Source organism: Petromyzon marinus, chromosome 34 (genome assembly GCF_048934315.1).
Source record: "Petromyzon marinus isolate PM22_M1 ecotype Great Lakes invasive population chromosome 34, UKy_Petmar_22M1.pri1.0, whole genome shotgun sequence".
NCBI lineage: Eukaryota > Metazoa > Chordata > Hyperoartia > Petromyzontiformes > Petromyzontidae > Petromyzon > Petromyzon marinus.
Window position 1 is genome coordinate 4,368,311 of NC_133700.1, and position 27,892 is coordinate 4,396,202.

Genomic DNA, 27,892 nt, shown 5'->3' on the forward strand with positions numbered 1-27,892 from the left:
TCGTAAATCTTGTTCCAAAAATAAGTCTGAAGCAGAAGATTAGCGCTGGATAATAACCACATTTGCAAATGTTATTATGTAGCTTTGATCCTTACCCATGTATCGATAGTTCGATTTTCATGCGTAATTGTCTAGACGGGACTGTGTCATCCAAAATAGAATTTTTTTTGGGTTAGATCGGGTAAATATATAAATGTGTCGTTAAAACCCGCCACCACCCGACACAGCCAACTAGTAAGGGTTGTCACGTAAACAGAACGTGGCCAATTCGTCACTAGTACAGCACACCGGTGTGTTGGAGAGCCAAGCCACAACATTTACAAACTGAGTACGACGTTTCGCCAGTAATTACAACTAGCTTCAGCCTTACCAGTTGGCTGTGTCGGGTGGTGGCGGGTTTAAAGACAGATTTATATATTTACGCGATCTAACCTAAACAAACCTCTATTGGGGGACTGTGTGTGTTGTTTTTGGTGTAATCTGGAATTGTTTTTGTGTTTTGCTGCCTTACCCCAAGATTTGGTGTTTAAAAATCGGCAGTAATTTATGTACTTGGCTACTATCAATTTCCACGTGATAAGACACTTCGTTGAGCTATCATTTGTGGCCAGGTCGCTTCTGAAAAAGAGCTATATAGCTCAGTGGCCAAAGCCTGGTAAAATACAATAAACAAAAATGCTTTTTAGTTTAAGTGGGAAGAGATGTCTTGCAGGAGCAAGAAACTGAAATTCACGCAGAAAATCTTCATCAAAGACAGAGGGCCTGAACTGAACTAAATCGGTATATTTAAAAAGCCAGATAACATCGATAGATTGGACCATGATAAAAAAAAACATTTTCAAAACGGTGAATAGAGATACAGGAAAATATTGCTGTTTGTATCGTGCAGCTGACGATTCAAAATGAGCTCCCCCGTTACGGAGGATATTTCAACCAACATCGATATATTAATTTAAAAAAAGGAACGTGCTTTTGAATAAGCTTAACCTGTGATAACGTTTACTGCTATTTTTTTTTACAAGCCATACATTTCTATCATGTGTACATTTTTGTTTGCCACGGGACATCGGTCCCAATTGTGGACGAAATCAATGAACTAAATTAATCTAAGCATCACACGCCGCCTGAATGCATCTCACGTGTGGGGAATATGCCGCACGACCGCAAGCCTGAGCTAATCCGATGTCTCCACGCCACGCGCCGAGTGTACGCATCTCGAGACGAATGTCCACATGACAGGAAGCGAAAGCTTCGTCGACTGTTAAAGACCGTTCGAAACCCAGACAAGGCTCGATCCGCGCATTGGTACTGGTTTGGTTACAGTACACCACGCGTCGCATATATCAAACAGATATCAAGGTCATGGAGCGCGTGCGTGGCGTCACAGTTGTTGTTGGGCGGATGGCTGGAAAACACCCACAGGCTTTTTGCTGACATCCTTTCCGGCAATTCTAAGCATCGAGGGTGAATAAACGCCGAAATTGTTGCGGCGTCCCAATGTGATTTATCAGTGGCAACCATCGGAAGGCCACGGGGTATTGGTAAAGCGGCCAAACTGCCCATCGACTCAGAAGGCTTAGTTGGGTACCCCCATGAGGCGATTGATGTCATCTTGCACCGCGCGGTGCAACGGTCACTCAACTCGACTGCGCTGCCGTGCCTTCACCGACTCGCAATTGAACCGGCGTGGTGAAGTATGGTCAAACAAGCCGACCACACGAGCAGGCACAGCGTGGGAGAAGGGGGCCTGGTCTAAGCGGTGGGTTTTACCCAATAATAATAATAATAGCTGGCGGCACATTGTGCAGTTGATGCATGCCGCTATATCAGGCGTTCTTCATTGCAAGGCACCGCGGGCAACTGGCGACCCCTGCGTGGTCTTTAGTATGGCCCCTGACGTGCGGCCCCCCGACAAATACACAAATTTGAAAACACCCCCACAACATCGTGCTGCTGTCAACCCCCCCAAATAGTTTCAAATGTGTGGCGGCCCTCACCTATGATGTCTTATTGGCGGAAGTGGCCCCCCTCTGAAAATAAGCGAAGAACACCACGCTCCAATATTCACCGTTATCGACAATAAAAAAAACGAATAAACCTGTGATTTTAAACGACCCGTAAATCACGGTGACCTCGACTGATCTCGAAAAAACACACCGTTAAAACGCAGTACTCCCTGGAGATGTGGCCAACGGCAGGCCGACGCTTTTTTTCTTCAAATCAATATTTGTTTGCTTTAAATGCCCTTTGCAGCATTTTCCCATGACCAGCGTTACTAAAATTCAGGCGGAGTTCGGGAAAATATTTCATGAGAAATGAAGCCCTGCCTACTACTACAGTACTATAGTAACTACAACTACTTAAGGATGAAATCACCCGGACTGCCCCCGATCTCGCGAGATCTTGGGAAGCTCATCAGTACCCCGGAGCCTGGACAGCGCCTGGGTTTCCGAGCCGGCTGCGAAAAAAACACTGTCAAGCGGTAGGTAGCAAACTCCAATGTTGTACTGCACTTCTGCTCCCCCACAAGGGTCCCCGCTTCAAACCTCTTCGCCAAACCCACACTGACCAGCGCGGTGAAGCATGGTCACATAACCCACATGACCCCGACGGCGTGGGGTGACCCTCAATTCAAAGGGCTACGTCCTTAAATGCCCTTTTACCTCATTACATTGCAGGGGTAGTGAGAGATGGTTCGCGGCGTGTGGTCATTATCCAGCAGTGGACCGAACACGACCCCCTCTATAATATTTATTCAAGAAAGGGTCACGGAGTCTTGAGGCTCATTAGTAGGAGCAGGAGACACGGTCCAGTATGGTAAGAGCAGCTCTTCGTCTAGTATAGGGGTGGGGAACCTTTTTCTACCAAGGGCCATTTGGATATTTATAACATCATTCGCGGACCATACAAAATTATCAACTTAAAAATGAGCCTGTTATATTTGGTCAAACATTTAATTAACGTACCCCTAATGTGATGGCTGGAACTGCTTCTCTTTGGCGAGGCGTGTGATGTTAGCCGGTATTGATGATGTTGCTACTCGCAACTGCTTTTCCAGGTTTGCTCTCCTAGATTTATTGAATTTCGAGTCCCGCCTGCGGTTGCCTTGGCAGGGCCAGACCAAATGATTTCGGGGGCCTCACACGGCCCGCGGGCCGGACGTTCCTTACCCCTGGTCTAGTAGCTGCCGTGTGGTATCGGGCTGTCAGAGACACGATGCTGGAATCTTTCGTTCATGAGAAATAAAAAGGCTTTAAAGTTACGGTCAAGCGCGGTTTTCGAGTGAGGACATTGATTCGAACGTGTGGGACTTCTCGTTGCAGTGACATCACGAGAGGGGCAATGACGAAACGGCTCCTTGTAACTTGAGACTTTGTTTGGATTATAGTTCATGAGAATGACTCGATAACATTGTGTAGCCGTAAAAGGAAAAGTATACAATAGGCGACGTTTCGGGCAGCGACCCTTCACAGCACATGGAGAGGCCATGTACGTAACAGGTGGTGAGTGGGCTAGTCAGGGTTAGGGGCAGGCGTAATATTTGCGGCTGCTTAGTTGCGTAGGGTCAGTGAGAGGACTGGTGCTAGTGAGCCCAATGTGGGCCCTGAGGATACATTACCTTGGCAGGCCACACTTTCAAGAGGACAGAAGAACTACGGACAAGATCTAGAGATGTAGCAAGATAAGAGAAACATAGACGGGGATGTAGTAGAATGGAAATTCGGACAAGATATATAAATGAGAGAAATTAATTGGATTTCTGAAATTTTAAAACGGCTTGTTTACGCTTCATAGGATTCGAATTTAATCTGAGATGTTTTGATACAGCCAGATAATCGCATGAATCCCGGGCCCCTTGAGCCGTTTGGGCACCCTAATCATTTGCTTGGTTTGCTGATGCCTCGCACAACCACGGGCTGGTTGGTTCGTTGATTAGGGCCACTGGTGTAGGGTTCGTACTTCATGGATGCTGGGCTATTAGTTCAGGATTATTGAGAGAACTTTCACTCGTCGCCGATTTACTATATGGCAGAGTTAGGGGGGCCATGGTAGGGCTAATAATAATACTCGTGGCTGGTTGGGTAGGTGTCTAGGGTTAGGGTAGAGCTGGCATGTGGTTGGCTGAGTTAATTACAGTATAAATACATATTTTGAATTTCTGAACTTATCTTTAACCGCCACCCATGCCTGATGCTAAACTAGGGTCGCCGTCTTGGGTTTGACTCGGACAGTCCGGGAATCGGCGTCTTGTGTTCGGCTGGCTGCACGAATTGGTTGGTACCGAGGTCGAGTACCGGTGTGTTACTGTGCGGATCTTTATTACAGGATACCACACAGTTGTCAGAATAAAATTACGTGGAAAAAGTTGGCAAAACACCATAACCAAACGCTCCATTGTTATTTACCTTGGTTACATCAGTTCTGTTAAAAAAGAAAATACACCTGTAATGTACCGCGCAGTATTCGCTCACGTTTTGAAGAGAAAGAACGACTGAGGTACGATGAGTTGCCACAGACAAGTGGAAATGGCAGCCAGGCGGCGAGCCGGCGCCTGCGATTGCCCAAGCTCTACGATCCTCTGTATATAAATATTTTCAGCCAATAAATGAGTGTATATACTATACTGTATATATATTTTTTTCCAAGTGAGGCCCACTGAGCTATATAGCTCTTTTTTTTAGAAGCGACCTGGCCACAAATAATAGCTCAACGCAATGGCTTATCATGTGGACATTTATAACAACCAAATTCTCGAAACGCATGTTTCTAAATGTAGAGGGAAAAGAAACTGGAGGACCCAGAGACCACGAGTAGAATATGCATCTCTAAATATATAGGCGACAAGGTCGGGATCGAACCCGCGACCATCACTATATACCAGGCGAGGTAGTTAACATCTCGCCACCGGTGCACCATATACGTGTGACGAAAGCGGATCACATGGAGAGGCGGCAACAACCGATTGCGCACTCATAAAACAGATGGAGATTAGTCCACACCTCGCTGTACCCAATTCTCCTGTCGAGTCCAGGATTGATGGCACCTCCGCGGCAACCACGGGAAGGGAGTCTCGCGACTTCCGCGTGAGCCACCAGCGGTGTTTTCAGTTGGCTTCAACTCGGGGCCACTTTAGCCAATATTTGTTGCGTGTTGCAATCCACCGGTGGATTGACAATTTGAAGGCCGTACCTGTATATGGATGGACGAGGCACCTGTGTGCCTGTGCCCGGAGAAGAGTTAACGCACGTCAAGGGAAAGAAAAAGCCAACTCGAGAATGCCACACACCGTTCGGCAGCAGCCTTTCCTGCTGCACGTGCTCTGCCACCTGCCGGCCGGCCGGCCCGTGGCCCTGGCGGCAACGCGGTTGAATGTTCGAGGAGGCGTTGCCACGCACGGACCGCTGCGACGTCTCGTGGCCGTATTCGGGAGCACGTTTTCCCCGCGATTAATAACTTAACGACCGCTTTAACTGTTATCGGCGGTTGCATATATTTACAACAGCGGGCGGAGTTTAGATTGACGTCGGGTGGCGTGGCTCTGCGATCTGCTTGGTACGCGGGAGAAGGATAAGCGTTGTCATCACTGAGCATATGCATCGATCGGTCGCATCGTTGTGATTCGTTCTTGACGAAAGAGTAACAATCGAAGTGCTTCGTTTCGAGTGATGTATCCGATCATTTTCATTTGTGAGGTTTCAATTTACGAAACCGTGCGATGGCAGAGAAACGGAAGCGTATTGTTTTAACTTTAGATCGGAAAACTGGATATTATAGACGTAAATTGGAAGACAGTATTTCCAATGTTCTTAACTTCAACGTGTTTTACACCCATATCAGTGTTTTTTTCGCATCGAGCTCCACGGAAGTGTGTTTTTTTATTATTCGCGATTTTGGATTATCCGCGGGCATCCTCCCCGTAATTAGCGCGGACAATCGAGAGTCCACCGTGTAGCATTCAGTTGATGTTCTCATTTAAACCAGGTGAGAACTCAAGATACCAGGATTGAGTCTCATTTGCGAGAGTGACCCTGGGGGCAGTCGTCTGCCAGCAGGGCAGCGATGCTTGCTCCCTAGAATCCCAACCGAGGAGCTCGCGGTGCAGTTTTAGAATTTGGCAAATTTGGACCCCGTGACGCCGGCACCGCACACAGTGGCTCCCTGCTCTTGCGAATTACGTCAGGGGATTATTCTTCCTCTTCTTCTACCTCTTCTTCTACCTCTTCCTTCTTCCTCTTCCTTCTTCCTCCTCTTCTTCCTCTTCTTCTACCTCTTCCTTCTTCCTCCTCTTCTTCCTCCTCTTCCTCTTCCTCCTCTTCCTCCTCTTCCTCTTCCTCCTCTTGCTCTTCTTCCTTCTTCCTCCTCCTCCTCCTCCTCCTCCTCCTCCTCCTCCTCCTCCTCCTCCTCCTCCTCTTTCTCTTCCTCCTCTTCCTCCTCTTCCTATTCCTCCTCTTCCTCCTCTTCTTCTTACGTGCACGTGTACACCATTGTATGCGCAGTGTATTGAAATGGGATAAAATAGTAAGCGTCACACCGGGGAATTACCGTCGCCCACTAATAGTCGACGATTTCGACGGATATTTCCTACAGATTTCGTTGACGATATTAACACGACGCACGTGCGTCTGCGTCGTCGTGCCATCGACCAGCTCTGTACATAATGGGAACCCCCCATCAGAATCAGAGTGCAGGCTATAAAACCAAAAGAATGCGGTTTCCAGAAGCAAGACTTTCTACCAAGTGAGCCTTGGTGATTATAACTGTACCGATGAGTCCCAATAAAAACGAAGCCAGTCCACAGTTTTTCTATCTCTGCATCACTGCTGCCCGTCAGGCGGTAACACGTTTACTCGAATTGATTTATTTTGATGGTGACCTCGAGCAACAAGGGAGGGCCCCACGGTGCGGTTAGTTCTTCGGGAACTGCCGGCAGTTTTTGTTGTTGCTGCTGCTGCTACTGCATGATGCACAAATGCTGTGGTCCGGTCGCTGTTCTGCGCCAGGTGACGGGGATCTTGCCCGAATGTGAATTCCTCGTGGAGCTCAAGAAGCGGGAGAACGAGTGTGCGGAGCGCGTGGGCCACGAGATCAACGCGTCCGTCGCTCGCGGCCTCTACCTGCCCGGTACCGTGGTGACCCAATGACAAAGACAAAGATCCCCCCCCCCCGCGTAGCCTTAGAGTGTCGGGGTAAGTGCTGTGAGCGAGTAGCGCATGCGAAGGCTCGAACGACACACGAGGTGGTTGGGTGGCCAGCGCCACGCCCGACCTCCTTTGATTTCCCCGGTAGAGATGTTTACACAGCCTCACCAGGCATTCATTTGAGGCTGAGTCGACCTAGAGAAGGCCCGGGAACGGTTCAGATGAATTATCGTCGGTGGTGTGGCCGTGAGCGGGAATCGAACTCGGTTAGCCGGGTCCGGAGCGCGGCGCGCTAACCCCTACACTACCGCTCCTCCGTGACCCACTCCCTCCACCCACGTGGCGGTGTGGGGGGGATAAGGGTAAAGCCCTCCCCCCCACCCCCTGATACACGTACACGCAACGTGGGCTTTAGGGGCCTTCAGCACTGAGCCAGCGACAGTAACGACGGATTCCTTGGCTTCGGGTCTCGATGGTAAAGGAGTGGGTGGGGGTGGGGCGGGGGGGGGTCAAAACGATAACAGCCCTGCCCCCCCCCCACTCAGACTCAATCTGGCTCTGAGCCACGTGCGCACAAAGATGTGTGGAGGGGCATGAATGGGACAGCCATTAAGTTGATTCATCAATTGAAAATGGTCATCGGCTAACGTGTTCTGGAGGATTGCTTTGGGCCCTGTTAACATAAGAAAAACAACGAATAATATGTTTTACTTGACCAAGTAAGGCTCACTGAGCTATATAGATCTTTTTTTCAGAAGCGAACTAGCCACAAATGATCGCTCAACGAAGTGGCTTACCGTGTGGACACTTATAGCAGCCAAATACTCTAAATGTGGAGGGAAAAACCAGAGGACCCGAAGAAAAATCCACGTGACCACGGGGAGAGAGACACGCAAACTACAAATATACAGCAGGCGTCAGGGTTTGAACCCACGGCCTCCTGCATGCCAGGCAAGGGAGTTAACATCTCGTCCAAAGCCGGACTCATCCATTGCCGGAGGAGTTGGCGTCAACACCCCCTCCGTAGCTCACGCTATTGGAGACCCTTCCGCCAGCGAGTGGCGTGGGCAAGACAACACGGCAGCACTGCGCTGGTACCCTGCACCAAATTGAAAGACCCTCCTAAGAGGTCCGTACTCCCCGTAGTTCTCAGGTTTCGGCCTCCAGAGGCCATTCTCGAGCACGTGACGGGTCGGGGGCAACGATGTTACCCGGCTGTTTACGAGTGAGTTGAAGGTCTGGGTTGAGTTCCGAATGTGGTATTTCTCCGTCGCACGATGCCGTCGGCACAATCGGATCGCAAACGCGTCACGTGAAACGAAAAGTAAAAGTTGCTCTGTCCGTGCATTTGTCCGCGTTTGTGCGCGTGTGTGCGTGCGCTCGCCTCGTGCCAGGCTGCCCCGGCATGTGGGACAATCTGTCGTGCTGGCCGGCGGCTGCCCACGGAGACGTGCGGTCCGTGCCCTGCCCGGATTTCATCGCCCTCTTCAAGAAACGAGGTGCGCGCTCGCGGTCACGGCAGCAGCGCGCCTGAACACGCGCGCCATCAACACCGGCGCACTCTCAAACCACCCGCACCGCTAATTAGCAACCGCACCGTCGACGACTGTTTCGCGATGGGCATCGCTTGTTCGGGTGGCGGCAGGAATGGATTCGTGCAGGTGACCTGGTGCCGGCCGGCGTTGCTTTGCGGAGCTTCGTATACAGGAGAAGGCAGAGACGCTTTCGATGACAGGCCGAGCGGTGGCTGAGAAACGCGTCCGGGTTTTGCTCTCCAGTTGGAAAAGGTGGCGGCCCTCCTATAGCTGAGACCCCAAAGGCTGCAGCATTAAATACCTCCAGGTTAGCGGTGGCTATGCTGCGTGTCGCCTGTAATCCAGCGCTGGAGGCGGGGGGGGGGGTTAGGTGGATCACGGCACAAATCTTGTGAAACTCCCTTCCCGTTGGGCGTCGATGAGGAGCCGTACCTCGGCTTTCCAAGAGAAGGCAGTACATTAAAATGTGGACTCCACCTGTTTCATCTGTATGGGATAGAGCGTTGCTTCCTCGCATGCGTGGGGTTTGTTCCCACATGTAAACACCTCAGTAATTGGGCCGATGGCACCTTAATACATAGAGGACCGCAGCGCTTGTGCAATTTGCTGGTGCCGGCTCACCACGTGGCTGCTTTCCTGCTCGTCTTTCATGCCTCGTGCCTCGCTTGACAGCACTTGCCCCTGGCGGTCTGTTAAAGGCCACGTGTGGGGGGCATTTGTTTTCATGCGTGTGCTCATCCAGGCGTGGTGTATCGGAACTGCACGCACACCGGCTGGACCGACCCCTACCCCAAATACGACGAGGCCTGCGGCTTGGACGACGTCAACGAGAATGAGACGGACGAGAGGGTGAGGGAGCCGTCTACAGGACAACCCCGCCCCAACCCCCGACTCCCTTCGGACAATCGGCATCCGAAAACTGCCCCGGCCTTTCTCGTTGGCTGGGCTCGACCCAACACGAGCGAGCTTGGGCTGCGTGGCCGTGTGCGGCCGTTTGCCGGTGGCAACGCGGGCTCTGTGGGCACGACGTCCGGGTGTCGATTTTATCTTGCCCTATCGTAACCACCACCGTTACCGTCCCCCCCCGCTACGTGTTCTCATCATATGGGGCTCACTCATTAACCCTTTTCGTTCAATCCATTCATCGTAATTTACTGTCGTCGATTTCGCTTTCACCGAATTGACGCATCCCAGATTCGGCCCCCCCGCCTCCCCATTGCTTCCTCTCATCCATTTGACTCACCTCATCTCCACCCTTACGCTCATACGTTCTACCGTTGCTAATGCTCTGTAAAGCGCCCTGGTTGAGGCGCGATATACATGCACGATAAGATTTTGTGCGGCCTTGCTTCAAATTCACACCTCAAGTTTATTCGGCTGTCGCGCGTCACAGAAATGTGAATGACATCCGGACTTTCCGCGCCCACGTGCTGCTGGGAGCTTCTTCAACGAAACGACATAATTCAGGAACGATTCAGCTCCTGAGCAAGCTGCCAGCACGTGGAGGCGAAACGTCGGACATTGTGCCGAACAAGCACGTGGCACAATCCGAAAGCACATCGGAGAGTGTGTTTGGGGGAGCGGTGGCACAGTGATTAGCTCGCTGCCCTACAAACCCGGTGACCAAAGGTCAATTCCCACATGACCAATCAACGGTCGCAAATATTTTAACTGGTCCTGGGCCTCTCCTACCTGGTACGGTGTATAGACATCAGCATTGAATGCCTGGCATGGTGCTGGCCACCCACTGACTCGTGTGCCGTGGCGGCCTTCATAAGTGCTCGCGAAGCAGCACTTTGACCGCAAACAGTTTGCTCAAGGCTACACGGGGGGGAATCTTTGCCTTTGTGTGCGTGTGCAGTCGTACTACAGGACGGTGAAGATCACGTACACAGTCGGGTACAGCACGTCGCTCATCGCTCTCACCGCCGCAATGCTCATCCTCTGCCTCTTCCGGTGCGAAGCCGAGGGCACGAAACACGCGGACACGCGTGGGTGGGTTCGTGCCGTGACCTCCCGGGGGGGGGGGGGCCCTGCCGGCCTAGCGCTCGGTCACGCCGCGGGGCCTCGGAAGCGCACATAGCCCGGCACGAACGCCGTGACCGTTGTTGTTGACGCGTGGCGATGGGACGTGCGGTTTGTTCGGTGGTTGCGATTGGTCGCGTATGGGGGGGGCGGGGGCGGTGTGGGCTTTGGTGCACGAGAATACGGGGGGGGGGGCGGGCAATTTTCTTCGTCCGGCCCCACTGGCCCCAGGAGTGCCGTGGCCACCGCCTGCACACCCAGTGCCGGATGAAGCTAGTGCGGGGCCTGTAGCATGTGTTACAAAGGGGCCCGAAATACAAAAAAAAAACACGTAAATATATAAAAAGAAAAAATTTACCTGCAGAGTAAAGTAATTTGATTTTTTCATTTGCTATACAGCCAGATAATACGACAAATCGCAAACCTAAAACACGCAGTCGTTCATAAAAATTGAAGGCGGTATAGTACTATAGTAATTGAGCAAGTGCAGAATCACTGAACCGGAATTGATAGCTTTAAAGTATTTATCGCGGGGCCCTTGAAAGTGCGGGGTCCCTAGCCATATGCAGCTACTTTTGCGACTAGAAGAATCCGGCACTGTGCACACCCGATAGCTAGTTTTATCGAACAATAGAGTTGTGATGGTTCAGTCTTTTTTTTACGTGTTATATCAAAATTCGCGATCATTCAACATGTGAAGACGCTGACGATGCGATGTGTGATAACGCAAGGGTTGCCACCTGTGGTCCGGGCGTCAGCTGGTGCAGTCCTGGAATCGGCGTCTGTGTTCAGGTGGCAGCAGCAATTGATGTGCGCCGAGATCCGGTACCGGTGTAGCTGCTGCGAGGAAATTCGTTACAGAAGTCTACCGCACGCTCCTGATAATAGACCCAGTGCGGGCTGGGGGAATCTGTCCAGGGTTTGGCCGACAGCGGAAAAGGTGGCGACACTAGATGACGCGTATGTGTATGTGTGCGTGTGTGTGTGTGCGCGTGACGACGTGTGGTGCCCGTGTCTGCAGGAAGCTGCACTGCACGCGCAACTACATCCACATGCACCTGTTCATGTCGTTCATCCTCCGCGCCATCTCCGTGTTCATCAAGGACGCCGTCCTCTTCCCCGACAACGAGGGCAGCCGCTGCTCCACCGCCGCGGTGTGCGCACACGCACACGTAGACACGCACAATCTCTGTGACAAACGGCAACGAGGACCCGCATCAAGGAAGCTCATTCACGCGGGAGCAAAGCCCGCTGTCGACGCCCGATGGTGGCCCGGATGTAATCTCCGACGACGGAAACCTCGTCTGGAAATCGCAAAAAAAGGGTGCTCGCGTTTTGAAAGTTCCTCCGGTTTTTCACGATTAGAATAACCAAATTAATTTGGCGCATTTGCTCGCGACGTGGAAACTTGATCTGATTGGCTCTGTCGGGTGGCAGAGGGTACAGCTGAAAATTGGGAGGGCACCTTACGTGATGATTTCAGCCAAAAAGTGACGAACAATTGCCAATAGCTATTAATGATTCTTAACAATTGTACAGTTACGGTAATTAATAATGATTAACAATTGGGTTTTCACCGCCGACGTCGTGAGCTCTTTTTTTTATGGCTCAGGCTCCGCCGTGATGACCGCCGACCAGATCTGTGTCACTGGAAGCCCTCCACCAGCCGACGCGGCGAAACGAATGAAATTGTCGCGCGTGCGTCACGGCGAGCGTTTGTCACGGGCGCAGATAACGTCGTGTCGAGCTCACTCAACGGGGCAGCGGGAGAATAATTCTCGCGACCAAAATGTTCGCAGCGAAGTGACATTTACCTGATTAATCCTCTATTTAGGAAATCTTCTGCAGTTACAGTGCTAATTTCTCACATTAACATCACTAGCCCCGGCCACTTCTTTGTGACCCTTGGGCAACACCCATTTCAAGCCCTTTGGAGCAGTCTGCCTCAGCAGCAGACCCACGCTTTCCCACCTGATGGCGGACGCTTGTGTTGCGGCCGAAACGTCGCGATTTATTTGATTTTATACCTACGTGACTTTACCGAAAGAACCGAAGAGTATTAGTTAATCCTCTTCATCCACGTGTGGGACACAAGGCCGCAATGACTCCCTCCCCGTCTCCTTTCCTGTCCTTGGCCACGTGTTGAGACTCGCCCCGAGAGAGGTTGGTCTCTGCAACCAGCTCGTTCTTCACCGTCTTGCACCACGTGGTCTTGGGTCTCCCAGGTGTCCTGTTTGCCCGGTGCTGTCCATCTTAGCAACAATTGTATGCGACCTTATCTAGGAATTATAAATGTTACGTTAGTTATTGGGTGATGGATAAAAAGGGGATGGGGTTTGAGTGTTGGGGAAGGGAAGGGAAGGGATGGAAAGGGAGGGTGATGGTGAGGAAGGGGGAGGATGGTGAAGGTTTTAAGGATGCGGACAGGAAGTAGTCGAGGGATACGCTATTGAGACCACGTCAAAGTCAGAATAACAGTCCAGGAAGTCGGAATCGAGGGATGGCGATATCACCACAGTGCCTGGTCACGTGAGCGATGTGTGAGTTGTGTTGGTGACGGCGTGTGTTGTGTTGATGGTGGAGCAGTTATATTGGTGATGAGTTGTGTTGCGCTGGTGACCGTATTTTACGTGTCTGGCCAGGATGAAGATGAGTACTTCGATGACATGGAGAACATGAAGGTGATTGCGTGTTATAAAACCCGCAGCCCCACGCAGAACCCACACGAATACACTTGCGCACGCGCGTACACCTCCCACTCATCATCATCATCATCCCTGTAGACACCTACACATGCCAACATGTACCACTTTAAGACGACAAAAACCCGTATAGCCTTTTACAGACTGTTGGGGAAAGTGCTGTTAGCGAGCACCGACGAAGGCCGGCACGGCACACGTGGGGGGTGGGTGGTCAGCATCACGCCCCGCCACTTTTGTTCACACACCGCACCAGGTACTCATTTAAGGTTGAGTCGACCTAGGGGAAACCCAGGACCGGTTCAGATAATCGTCACGCGTGATTGGCCGTGAGCGTGGTTAAGGAACGAGCAACTCCCCCTCCCCCCTCCCAGCCCCCCTGCCCCACCCCCGTAACACGAACGACGATTCTGTGTGTGCGAGCGTAGCTGGGCTGCCAGCTCACCATGGTGTTCTTCCAGTATTGCATCATGGCCAACTACAGCTGGCTGCTGGTGGAGGGTCTCTACCTGCACACCCTGCTCCTCATCTCCTTCTTCTCCGAGAGGAAGTACTTCTGCTGCTACATCCTCATCGGCTGGGGTGAGCTGACCGGTGGCCAGCGTTATCCCCGCAGCCGGCCCGCCCGCGCGCTTTCCGGGTCGATTCCGCGTCACCGGGGCGAGGACTCCGGGGGGACCAGGATCGGGTGTCTTGTCCGCAAGAGTGACCTGGCCGTGGTGGCTGTGCGTGCGCGGCTCGCCAAAATGACGTCAGAGGCAGCTGGCTCTGGCCGCCACTGCGACCGCACCGTTGTATTGGCATTGACATTTCTCATCGAGCCTTGCGCTTTCCAGTTCTATTTATTTTTTGCGGCGGTGGCTCTTGTCCCAGTCTCACTTGTCCCAGTCTCTCTTGTCCCAGTCTCACTTGTCCCAGTCTCACTTGTCCCAGTCTCACTTGTCCCAGTCTCTCTTGTCCCAGTCTCACTTGTCCCAGTCTCACTTGTCCCAGTCTCACTTGTCCCAGTCTCACTTGTCCCAGTCTCACTTGTCCCAGTCTCACTTGTCCCAGTCTCTCTTGTCCCAGTCTCACTTGTCCCAGTCTCACTTGTCCCAGTCTCACTTGTCCCAGTCTCTCTTGTCCCAGTCTCACTTGTCCCAGTCTTTCTTGTCCCAGTCTCTCTTGTCCCAGTCTCACTTGTCCCAGTCTCACTTGTCCCAGTCTCTCTTGTCCCAGTCTCACTTGTCCCAGTCTCACTTGTCCCAGTCTCTCTTGTCCCAGTCTCACTTGTCCCAGTCTCACTTGTCCCAGTCTCTCTTGTCCCAGTCTCACTTGCCCCAGTCTCTCTTGTCCCAGTCTCTCTTGTCCCAGTCTCTCTTGTCCCAGTCTCACTTGTCCCAGTCTCACTTGTCCCAGTCTCTCTTGTCCCAGTCTCACTTGTCCCAGTCTCTCTTGTCCCAGTCTCACTTGTCCCAGTCTCACTTGTCCCAGTCTCTCTTGTCCCAGTCTCACTTGTCCCAGTCTCTCTTGTCCCAGTCTCTCTTGTCCCAGTCTCTCTTGTCCCAGTCTCTATTGTCCCAGTCTCTCTTGTCCCAGTCTCTATTGTCCCAGTGTCTCTTGTCCCAGTCTCTCTTGTCCCAGTCTCTCTTGTCCCAGTCTCACTTGTCCCAGTCTCTCTTGTCCCAGTCTCTCTTGTCCCAGTCTCACTTGCCCCAGACTCTCTTGTCCCAGTCTCACTTGTCCCAGTCTCTCTTGTCCCAGTCTCACTTGTCCCAGTCTCACTTGTCCCAGTCTCACTTGTCCCAGTCTCACTTGCCCCAGTCTCACTTGTCCCAGTCTCACTTGTCCCAGTCTCACTTGTCCCAGTCTCTCTTGTCCCAGTCTCTCTTGTCCCAGTCTCTCTTGTCCCAGTCTCTCTTGTCCCAGCCTCTCTTGTCCCAGTCTCACTTGTCCCAGTCTCTCTTGTCCCAGTCTCTCTTGTTCCAGTCTCACTTGTCCCAGTCTCACTTGTCCCAGTCTCACTTGTCCCAGTCTCTCTTGTCCCAGCCACGCGTCGTTCCGTCTGCCGTGGGTCCTGCTCAGGCTGTCGCCGTGCGTACCAGGAGGAGCTGCGGCGCCCACCGCTGCATCGTCCTCGTCCCATAGCCCACGTGTTTTTTTGTTTACTCGATTGAGCGTTTAGAATGAGGAGCTGAGCCTTCGGATTGGGGTAGGTGGGGGGCTCAGCCTTTTCCAGCCCCCCCCTCCCCACAACGCTACAAGGGCTGCCTTGTTAACCTGCAAATTCAACAATTCCACTTTTGGTTGAAATTCAATTCCAGAATCGCGCACGTGTAGTATCTGGGCAGAGGCCTATCTGGAAACTTCCCAAGGGGGGAGCTGTCTTGAAATTTCAAGCTTTTTAAACATGACTCTAGATTACGAAAGAGACTTTCAATGCAATTTCTCTGATAAATATCAATGATTTATCAATGTTTCGCGGTCGCAAGTGGATGGGGGGGGGATATCACCCCCACATCGCCCCTCCCCCCCCACCCTACCCCCCTCCCCCGCACCACTTTGAGCCGCCACTGACCCGCGGCGTGTGATGTCGCGTCAGCGAGCCGAGTGGGTGTCTTGCAGGAGCCCCCGCGATCTTCATCGTGCCCTGGGCCCTGTCGCGCTGGATCTACGAGAACACCGGGTGAGCGCTGCCTTCACCTCCTGTCACACCACAGCCCCTCCCCTCGACCCCTTCCCCCCCCCCCCTCGACCACCCCCCCCCCCCCCCCAAAGGCAGCCGCGATTCCCAAGACGCGGGGAGTCGGCGACTCTACCCCGCGGCCGCTGATACTGTAGCCGCCACCTCTGCTGTGCGAACATTATTTTGACTATGAACTATTATTATTATTTTAACCAGGTAAGTCCCACTGAGCTATGAAGCTGTTTTTCAGGAGCGACCTGGCCACAAATGGTAGCCCAACGAAGTGGCTTATCACGTGGACATTCATATATCATCCACATACTCTAAACGAGTGTTTCAAAATGTGGGGGGGGGGGGGGAACCGGAGGTTCCAGAGGAAAATCCACGGGACCGCGGGGAAAGAGACACGCACAACTCCGAATATACAGCAGGCATCGTCATGGTCGGGATCGAACCCACGGCATCCTGCACACCAGGCGAGGTAGTTAACATCTCGCCACCGTGGCGCCCTGGCTGGCTGGGCTCCTTATGCCGTAATTATACAACTGAAGAAACAGTTACACGTGGGTTCGAGAACACGGGTGCGGCTTAATGACATCATCCGATGCATTGTCTCCGATTAGCACAGGTGGCTGCATACGGTGCGAAAGAAGTCCCTACGCTCAAGATCCATACGCTCAAGCGATTAGCGCAAGCGAGGGGGCCTGGGCGGGACGCGGTCAAGAATAATAACGGGGTGGCAGCCGAGGAGTCGAGCGCATCCGAGAGGGCGTCCGTTGAAGAGACGTAGCGGTGAGATTGGTTCGTGTGCGGATACCGGGGTGGATTGTTGCGCCGAAATAATCGCGAGACAGCGGTGGCTTGCGGGAGGCCTTTCAGAAGATGACGATGATAATGATGATGACAAAACAAGGACTTTTGAGGACAGCAGTTGCATCAAAACGAGGACGTTCTGAGAAAACCAGGACAGCTGTCAACCTTTGTCACCCAGGAGCAAACAGCGGTACCTGTAGCGGCGTCAGCGACGTCAGCAGCAGGTGACACGTGGTCTCTCTGTGGTGCTGTGTACAGCTGCTGGGACACGAATGACAACCACGAGATCTGGTGGATTATCAAGGGCCCCATCCTCTTCTGCATCCTCGTGAGACGCGCGCGCGTGTGCACACGCGCACACACTCCATTCACACACACACACTCCATTCACACACACTCCATTCACACACACACACTCCATTCACACACACTCCATTCACACACACACACTCCATTCACACACACTCCATTCACACACACACACTCCATTCACACATACACACACTCCATTCACACACACTCCATTCACACACACACACTCCATTCACACACACACACACTCCATTCACACACACACACACACTCCATTCACACACACACACTCCATTCACACACACTCCATTCACACACACACATACTCCATTCACACACACTCCATTCACACACACACTCCATTCACACACACTCCACTCACATGCGCATACTCCATTCACACACACTCCATTCACACACACACACTCCATTCACACACCCTCCATTCACACACACTCCATTTACACACACTCCATTCACACACACACTCCATTCACACACACACACATACTCCATTCGCACACACACACTCCATTCACACACATACTCCATTCACACGCGCACACAACAACAACCGCCATTCGCCACTAAGTGGCGGTGACGTCACCACGACGCTTGTGCCAAGCTATGTGCACCCTGAGGCCACGTGAAGTGTCGAACGCCTGCTGGCAGGAGGTCACGGGGCAGACCCAGGTGCCACGGGTCGACTAACTGAGATCACTGGCTGATGCACCACCTGTGTCCCCTAGTGTGCCAACCTGCTGTGCTTTAGCCACCAAGCGCTCCGCTCGTTGTTCTGAGCGTCGCTCCTCCGCCCTCCGTTGTTGTTGGAGGGCGACTACCTCTAACTGCCCAGTAGCATCCTTCACGAGCCTCCTCCACAGAAGCCGATCTTGACACCGCTGGTACCAGTCATCGGCAAGTCCACTCAGCTCTACGTCCTCCTGTACCACATCACTCCATCTCTTCTCTAGCCCGTGCCGCGCCCGCTTAGCCCCCTCGATCCGGCCGAACAAAAGCTGTTTCGGCATGCGGTGGCTGGGCATGCGGGCTACATGACCCAGCCATCGCAGCCTTGCCCACCGGAGGAGCTCACCGATGGGACCTTGCCCAGATCTTTCAAGGATTTGTGAGCTCCTCACACAATCCAGTCTGGTTAAACCCAGGATGGATCGTAGGCAGGCCAGCCTAAATGTTTCTAACCGGCGAAGATGTTTCATTAGGGGGGTCCACGTTTCGCAAGCGTAGAGAAGGGAGGGAATGACCGTGGCCGAGAAGACCTGAAGCTTAGTGCGGAGCGACAGACCAGGTAGCTTCCACACAGCGTTACGCAACCGATGAAAAGATATTGCCGCTCGACTGATTCGGAGTGAGACCTCTGCTGTTAAACTGGAGCCAGTCATAAGCACACTGCCCAGGTATGGGAAACTCTCCACTCTCTCCACAACTGCCCCATCACCGATTGGGAGTTGTGGGGCTGGAGTGTCCGATGGTACAAAATACCCAGGCAGGTGCTTAGTTTTGGTGGGGCTGATGGTAAGGCCCCACCTCTTAGTGGCACACTCCAGTCTCAGCAGCAGCGTCTCCATCTCCTCCTCTGACTGAGCAGCTATTACCAAATCATCAGCATACATAACGTGGTTGAGCAATAGGGAGCCATCCCTTGACCGCACCCGGGCATCGATCAGCCTCCCATTATATCTGTATCATATGGAGATTCCCCCGGTACAGCTATTGAAGGCTTCACGAACTACGTGGTCAAAATAGATGGTAAATAATGTGGGAGCCAGAGGATATCCCTGTCGCACCCCAAGGTGTACAGAGAATGGCTCTGACTCCCGGCCACGTAGTTTTACCCGGGCCCGCTCACCATCATGAAGGTCCTTAATGATCGTGAGCAGAGGGTCAGGTACTCCAAAAGCACGAAGAACAACCCAGAGCCCAGGCCTACTGATGGTATCATAGGCCTTGACCAGGTCAATAAAGCAGAGATGTAGGTCTTGTTGGAATTCCCTACACCTCTGCTGTAGCAGACGGACAGAAAATACGGCATCTGTGCAGGACCGCCCTTTCCTGAAACCGCATTGGGGCTCCGCAAGCCTCTCCTCAGCGTGCCTGGCAAGGCAATGCTGAATAATCCTTGCCAGGACCTTTCCCGGCACACTGAGGAGTGAGATGCCCCTGTAGTTGTTACAGTCTGTGCGGTCCCCCTTCTTAAAAAGGGGGACCACCAGGGCATCCTTCCAAACCTGTGGAACCCATCCAGTGGTCCAGACCGTTGTTATGATGTCATATAGGGCAGTCTGTGCACAAACGCCACCCTCCCTCAGCATTTCGCTTGGGAGATCATCTCTGCACACTGCCTTTCCTGGTCTCAGACTCCGGATCGCCTTCAGTACTTCCTTAACAGATGGCACCTCAGCCAGCCACTCACAGGGGATGACTTCTTCCAATATTTGAGGCACCGCAGCCACAGCAGGGTCATCCTCACTTTGTGCCACGATGTTTTCCTGGCTGAGGGATTTTCCCTCCCCCAGGACCTCACAGAAATGCTCAGCAAATCTGCAAACCTGTTCCTGGGGGTCGGAGATTGGATCACCGTTTTTTCCCCTAATGATGGTAATAGGTGTGGCGCTGCAGGTTACTTTTTTGATGGAGTTAAATAGAGATTTGTGATCACGGGCCACTGAGGCAGACTCCATCTCTTCAGCAACCCGCGACCACCACCCATCCTTGCAGTGCCTCACGGCTCTCCGAACCTCCGAGCGAAGGCTGCGGTAAGCCTCCTCATTCTCTGACGTGGGATTCTGTAGCCGATGACAGTGGGCCTTTCGCTTTTTCTCAACCATCCTGAACACCTCCTCTGTCAGCCAGGGTCTCTGGGGAGGTCTGGACCGCGTACCCAAAGCAGCCATCGCAGCTGCATGAGCCACAGTCCTAAACCTCGCCCATTTACCCTCGACATCAGGAGGAGTCGGGAACGATGCTAATCCCAGCCGCAAGCGATGATGAAATTCTCGCTTGCAACTTTCATCAGATAACTGAGACCAGGCCACTTTAGGTTGGAATGGGGTCCTGGTTGTACACCCACCACCGGAGTGGAAGAATGGCAGGCGCATCTTACAAATGACGAGTCGATGGTCAGAGGGCAGATCAGCTCCACGGTAGGTCCTGGTGTCAAGGACATGGGCTCGCATCCGCTGGTCCGTCACTATGTAGTCCAGCAGATGTTCTTGCTTGGACCCGGCATGCATCCATGATGTTGTGTGGATGCGCCGATGCCGGAACAGCATGTTGGTAATTACAAGCCCATGGGCTGCACAAAAATCTAGCAGCCTCCTACCGTTGTTATTGAGCTGATCTGGCCCATGCCCTCCAATCACTCCAGACCAGGTGCCAGTATCATGACCAACTCGGGCATTGAAGTCACCCAACATGATGACTCTATCCCGAGGGGCCACTTTAGCCAGCACCTGTGACAGGAGGTCATAGAAGGCATCTGACTCATCGGCTTTGCCTGCATCCCTCCACGGATGTTCATCTTCGGTGGGGGCATAAGTAACCACAACCACCATTCCTCGCCTCCGGTTGATGGGAAGGTGAGCCCAAAGTAGCCTGGGGTTTACAGCTTCCCACACCTCACCGCCACGCTCCCATGCCCCCTTCATTCTTTTGTTCAAAAGAAGAGCCACACCCTGTTGTTTGGCAGTCTGCTGTCCCGAGTAGAGAACTGTCCACCCCTCATGGTGGCAGGAGCCAGAGCTGGTCCACCGGACCTCCTGAATGCCACAGAGATCCAGGCGGTACCGGTCCAGCTCCAGACAGAGGAGTGGCAGCCTCTCCTCCGCAGTGAGCGTTCGAACATTCTACGTGGCCACCCGTAGTGGCTTTTCGTTGTTTCTGGAGGAGCCCCGAGGGTAGATATTCAATCTCCTGGCTCCCGCCAATTGGGGTTTGGCCAGGAGACGTCATAGACGCCTGTCCCCCCGGGGCCTCCGGCACAAGCTTATTAGTTACATATTTCAGTTTAACATGCGCACACACACCCATTCACACACACATACTCCATTCACACACGCACACACACTCATTCACACACACATACTCCATTCACACACGCACACACACTCATTCACACACACATACTCCATTCACACACACACACACACTCCATTCACACACACCCATTCACACACACACTCCATTCACACGTGCACACACTCCATTCACACGTGCACACACTCCATTCACACACACACTCCATTCACACACACACTCCATTCACACACACCCATTCACACACACACACTCCATTCACACGTGCACACACTCCATTCACACACACACACACACTCCATTCACACACTATTCACACGCTCCATTCACACACTCCATTCACACACGCACTGCGCACACACATACACACTCTATTCACATACGCACCGCACACACACACACTATTCACACGCTCCATTCACACACTCCATTCACACACGCACTGCGCACATACATACACACTCTATTCACATACGCACCGCACACACACACACTATTCACACGCTCCATTCACACACTCCATTCACACACGCACTGCGCACACACATACACACTCTATTCACATACGCACCGCACACACACACACTATTCACACGCTCCATTCACACACTCCATTCACACACGCACTGCGCACACACATACACACTCTATTCACATACGCACCGCACACACACACTATTCACACGCTCCATTCACACACTCCATTCACACACGCACTGCGCACACACATACACACTCTATTCACATACGCACCGCACACACACACACTATTCACACGCTCCATTCACACACTCCATTCACACACGGACTGCGCACACACATACACACTCTATTCACATACGCACCGCACACACACATACACACACTATTCACACGCTCCGTTCACACTCGTACACCCTCCGTTCACGCACGCACTGCACACACGAGAGGGACCTGGTTTAATCACGAGGGGCTGGATCCCGGATGTGAACCCAGACCCCTCGGCGTTGCCAGCTCAGTGCACTGAACCCCTGAGTCACCCGGCCACCTGCAGACCCAGAGTCTCAACCTGAATTACTGGACTTGTGGAACTACAAAACTTCTCCCCAACACCAAACACTGGCGGAGCCAGGGGGGGTGACACGTGCCCCCCCCCCCCAATGATCCGATCAAAATCCCTAATTTCGATTGGGGTTTATTAGTAATAAATCGGAATTTTGCGACCCCCACTGCCACTGTGTAGCATATTATTACGTGCCGGGGACTCTGTGATGATAGGACAATAGCCTGAGTCCATAATTGTCAATAATTCACGGAAAAGCGGTTATAAGTGACTCACAGAATTGTGCACAGTTGTGTATACAGGACACGACTTCCCTGAAGGCATCAACACCTTCAGTGAGCGCGATGCCGATCACACAACGCGGTTCGAATTCGACCCTCGATCGATGTCTGCGCCATCGCCGCACACGCGTCGAATAAAACGCAAGGGACAAGTCCTTACTTACTAGCAACTCCTTACTTACTAACAACTCCTTACTAACAACTCCTTGCTTACTAACAAGTACTTACTTACAACTCCTTACTTACTAACAACTCCTTGCTAACAACTCCTTACTTACTAACAAGTACTTACTTGCTGACAACTCCTTACTTACTAACAACTCCTTACTTACTAACTCCTTACTCACTAACAACTCCTTACTTACTAACAACTCCTTGCTTACTAACAACTCCTTACTTACTGACAAGTACTTACTCACTAACAACTCCTTACTTACTAACAACTCCTTACTTACCAACAACTCCTTACTTACTAACAACTACTTACTCACTAACAACGCCTTACTCACTAACAACTCCTTACTCACTAACAACTCCTTACTTACTAACAACTCCTTACTAACAACTCCTTGCTTACTAACAAGTACTTACTTACTGACAACTCCTTACTTACTAACAACTCCTTACTTACTAACAACTCCTTACTAACAACTCCTTACTAACCTTACTCACTAACAACACCTTACTTACTAACAACTCCTTACTTACTAACAACTCCTTACTAACCTTACTTACTAACAACTCCTTACTTACTAACAACTCCTTACTAACAACTCCTTACTTACTAACAACTCCTTACTAACAACTCCTTACTTACTAACAGCTCCTTACTAACAACTCCTTACCTACTAACAACTCCTTACTTACTAACAACTCCTTACTAACAACTCCTTACTTACTAACAACTCCTTACTAACAACTCCTTACTAACAACCTCTTACTTACTAACAACTCCTTACTTACTAACAACTCCTCTATCATTTTTCATTGCTGGCGAGGATGTCCCCCCGCCCCCCCCACCTGAACATCCTGGCTCCGCCATTGACACCAGCCCTCAATTGTAACCTCGACATCCATGGGCGCGTTTTACCGAGACGTGATGATGTTCATTTGTCTCAGGCCACGCTTACCCGTGTGCCAGGCTGGGTGCACGGCGAGCCCGTGGCTCGCCATGCGCCTGAGCCTTGGAAACAGCGCTCCGTCTGAACAACGGGGTCGCGTTCGGCCCCCATCGTTTCCACGGAGTGCTCTTGCCAATGCAACGCCGGAACCCGGCAGCATTTGCCCAACTAATCCTGACTCGGCTGGCGGGACCCGGGAAGGTCGCAGGCGGCCCTGAGTTTGCGTGCCGAGGCAAACGCCGCTTGGGTAATGTTGGTCTGGAAAGTCAACGTGGTGGATGGACTCAAACGGGTTGAGACGCAGGCCAGAGGTCTAATGGTGCATATGCAATCACCCACGGTGATCCGCACCAGCGCGTAACGAGGCGGTGCCATTGCAGGTCAACTTCATCCTCTTCATCAGCATCATCCGCATCCTCATCAAGAAGCTCAAGTCCCCAGACGTTGGAGGGACCGACTCGAGCCACTACAAGTGAGACGACCACCCTGGGCGCGTGCGTGCGTGCGTGTGTGTCTGTGTGTCTGTGTGTAGTGTACCTAGCTTGGCACAAGGTGCACCTGCGCTACGAACCTGGCCAACCCAAGTTCGATTCTCGGTGAAGGTCACCACCAGTGACGATTATCTGAACCGGTCATGGGCCTCCCTCAGGTCGATTCAGCCTCAAATGAGTAACTGGTGCGGTGTGTAAACATCACCAGTGGGGAGACAAAGGCGGCCGAGCGTGGTGTTGTGCCACCCACCCCCTTAATAGGTGCTCGCTAACAGCACTTGCCTCAACAGTCTGTTAAGGCTATACGGGGGGATCTTTGTCTTTTTGTTTTTTCTACTGCAGGTGCACCTAGCCTGGCACAACGTGCACCTGGTGTGGCACAAGCGCCGCTGAGTGGTGAATGGCGGCTGCCGCTGCTGCTGTTGTATCTCCCCTATGTCGACCCAGCATTAGAAGAGCCATGTTTGCGGCGTGTAAACATCGCGCCACGCCACTGGCTCGTGCGCCGTGCCGTCCGTCATCGGCGCGACTTGCTAACAGCACTTGCCCCAACGGTCCGTTGAAGGCTGTCCGTGCGCCCGCAGGCGTCTGGTGAAGTCCACGCTGCTGCTGATCCCGCTGTTCGGCGTGCACTACATCGTGTTCGCCTTCACGCCCGACAACATGCTGCGCGACTTCCCCATCGAGATGAGACTCTACTTTGAGCTGTCCTTTGGCTCCTTCCAGGCATGTCCACGCTCACCCCCTGCACTCAGCCACACGCTCGCTCGCTCGCTCACTCACCCACGCACTCGCCTGCTTACTCACCCACACACCAGCTGGCCACAAACTCACTCGCCCGCACACTCACCCACGCACTCACCCACGCACTCACCCAAACACTCACCCACTCACCAGCCCGCTCACTCGTTAACATGCTCACCTGCTCACTCACCCGCAAACTCACTCACCCACGCACCTAAGAACAAAGACCCCCCGTGTAGCCTGTAACAGACTGTTAGGGCAAGTGCTGTTATCGAGCACCTATGAAGGCCGGAATGGCACACGATGGGGTGGGTGGCCAACACCACGCCCGGCCGCCTTTATCTCCCCAGTGGCGATGTTTACACATCGCACCAGGTACTAATTTGAGGCTGAGTCGACCTAGTGGGAGGCTAGCACCGGTTCAGATAATTGTCACTGGTGTTGGCCGTGAGCGGGAATCGAACTTGGGTAGCCGTGTTCGTGGCGCAGCACGCTAGCCGCTGCACCACCGCTCCCCACAATCACACATTCATGCACACGCTCACATGCACACCCGCCTACCACTGTTGTACTGCAGTATGCACCGACGTCTATGCTGCCCATCTTCACCGACCCGCATTGACCAGGGTGGTAAAATACGCTCCCGTGACTCTCACGACCCGCAGTGTAAGGCAGGGCCCCCCAATCCAGCAGTGGATTGGCGAAGGGGCAGTGAACGTGACATGCCATTTACAGCGGGCAACGTGCATCGGTTGAGCGTTGGCCCGCAGCTGCAGCGCACAATCCCTTGGGATCGACGTCAGACGGTGTTTTCACGTCCACTGCCTAAAGCACAGACGACGGCTCGTCTTTTGGTCTTCACAAATCAACTCGGGGATTATTGAGCGGCTGTGAACTTTCTTATCACAGGTACCACGAGTAAGAATCATAGTAATAATATTTTTTTTATAGTCGCGTCATTGATGTAACTGCATCACACACTGCTATGCAATTAGAAACAAACGAAGGTGCGAGCGCTTGAACTACGATATTTTCAACCAACTAATGAGTGTACGCGCACGTGGGAAGAAATCAGAGCATCTGGAAGAAAAGTCACGGGTGCGAGGGGGAAACACTGTATCCCGGACAGAGGGGATCCTCAGTCCACGTTTTGCTGTACTGCCTTCTCCTGGGCGTCTACGGGATAGCGTGTTGCTCCATCGCGCGTTCTGCGGGCGCTCCGGTTTCCTCCCCCACAATTAATGGAGTTGGCCAGACGTCCCGACTTAGGGCCGCAGAGCTTGAAAAATTGACGGCACCGGTTTCCGACTGCCTTGCTTCCCGCTCGTGCGTGGTCTCCCACGCCCCTGGATCTACGGCAACTACGCGGCGTGTAACTTTAACTTGTAGCCGCGTCCCGTGAGAGTACACGGAGGCAGCCAGTCCCTGTGTGGTGTTCAGCCAAGTCCCCCTGTGTCGACTTTCAAGCGTCGCGTTTATTTTGTTCAACCCAGCTGAGAACCTCCCGAGATCAGGATGAGTGTCACGTACGAGGGTGACCTCGGGGTCACCAAAGCCGTGTGCCGGCCGTGCGTGGTGACCGTGATGTGCTGACGGCACAGGCGACCGTGGCGACTGTGCCCAAAGCCGCCGTCTCCCCTCTCTCCGCGCTGTGTCCGCAGGGCTTCGCCGTGGCGATCCTCTACTGCTTCCTCAATGGAGAGGTACGCGTCCACACACGCACGCACGCACGCACGCGTCCACACACGCACGCACGGTCCACGTGTTCACGTGCACACATGCCCAGCGGTCCATGGTGACGCAGTTCGAATCTGGCGGCCGCCCCGGTTAATACTGCGGTGCGCACGAACCGCAGTATACCGCGCACCGTCTGCTTCACAGTGAACGCGAAAGATGTATGCGTGTACGTTGAACTTCTTTCTCACCGTACGTAGCCAAGCGTGCTAAGCGGAGGTGTGGGAAAGATCGCCTAATGCCGTTTTTGAAACGGGTGGGCCATCGCGCGCCGGCGTGAAGGTCCAAATTTGCCAAAATTCGACATGTGACCCCCACAAGTTACCCAATTGTGATTTACACACAGACAGCAACATCGCCCCCTGCTGTGTTATACCTCCTGCAGACTCTGCCTGTGAAACAGCAGCAGCGTCTTCCTTCGTGATAGCCTTGCCGCTACTGCAATGGCGCGAATTCCAAATGTGCTAAATTATGATTAATTATGAAACCTATTAGTTCCATAGCTCACGGCGACTGCTGCCTCCCCTCTATGCAACTTAGAATACGAATAGGAACCGTTCTGAGCAGTGCCGGTGGTGTACCACATTTAAAAGAGAGCATTCAGGCGTTGCTCAACATCCCGGTGCTCATTTCAATCGACCTTAGCCGCAGGGTGGAGTCAGCGAAGGTTGGTGGACCACTGCACAAATGTTGGGCGTTAAAGTGCCATACTCGAGGGTGGGACTTCATCCCATCTGTACGGGGATCGAGCGTTTCCCCCTCGCACGTGTGGGTTTTCTCCCGGTGCTCCCGGGTTTTCTCCAACATAAAAAAAAAACATTCGTTGGACAATAACCCCTTCATATATATTGGACCGCAGAGCTCGGGCAATTGTTAGCATTACCACGTGTCTGCTGCCTTCTCACGCATCTCTGGTTCCCCCATGCACGGTGGCGGCACGTTACGAGTTGACATTATTAGTACTATTATTGTATTAGTATTACTATTATTAGTACTATTATTGTATTAGTATTACTATTATTAGCACTATTATATTAGTATTACTATTATTAGTACTATTATTGTATTAGTATTACTATTATTAGTACTATTATTGTATTAGTATTACTATTATTAGTACTATTATTGTATTAGTATTACTATTATTAGTACTATTATTGTATTAGTATTACTATTATTAGCACTATTATATTAGTATTACTATTATTAGTACTATTATTGTATTAGTATTACTA

General features: G+C 52.3%; 1 protein-coding gene across 1 annotated transcript in view; it reads left to right on the forward strand.

Annotated features, from left to right (window-relative positions):
• LOC116948614 (vasoactive intestinal polypeptide receptor-like) overlaps nt 1-27,892 on the forward strand; it is a 54,558-nt gene that overhangs the window by 10,422 nt on the left and 16,244 nt on the right. Inside the window, exons 2-13 of the mRNA XM_032965452.2 lie at nt 7,002-7,122; nt 8,534-8,638; nt 9,417-9,523; nt 10,536-10,630; nt 11,721-11,853; nt 13,342-13,380; nt 13,827-13,980; nt 16,003-16,063; nt 17,135-17,204; nt 24,069-24,160; nt 24,764-24,905; nt 26,585-26,626. Of these exons, the coding sequence (XP_032821343.1) occupies nt 7,002-7,122; nt 8,534-8,638; nt 9,417-9,523; nt 10,536-10,630; nt 11,721-11,853; nt 13,342-13,380; nt 13,827-13,980; nt 16,003-16,063; nt 17,135-17,204; nt 24,069-24,160; nt 24,764-24,905; nt 26,585-26,626 (1,161 nt within the window). The remainder of the gene's footprint in view (nt 1-7,001; nt 7,123-8,533; nt 8,639-9,416; nt 9,524-10,535; nt 10,631-11,720; nt 11,854-13,341; nt 13,381-13,826; nt 13,981-16,002; nt 16,064-17,134; nt 17,205-24,068; nt 24,161-24,763; nt 24,906-26,584; nt 26,627-27,892) is intronic.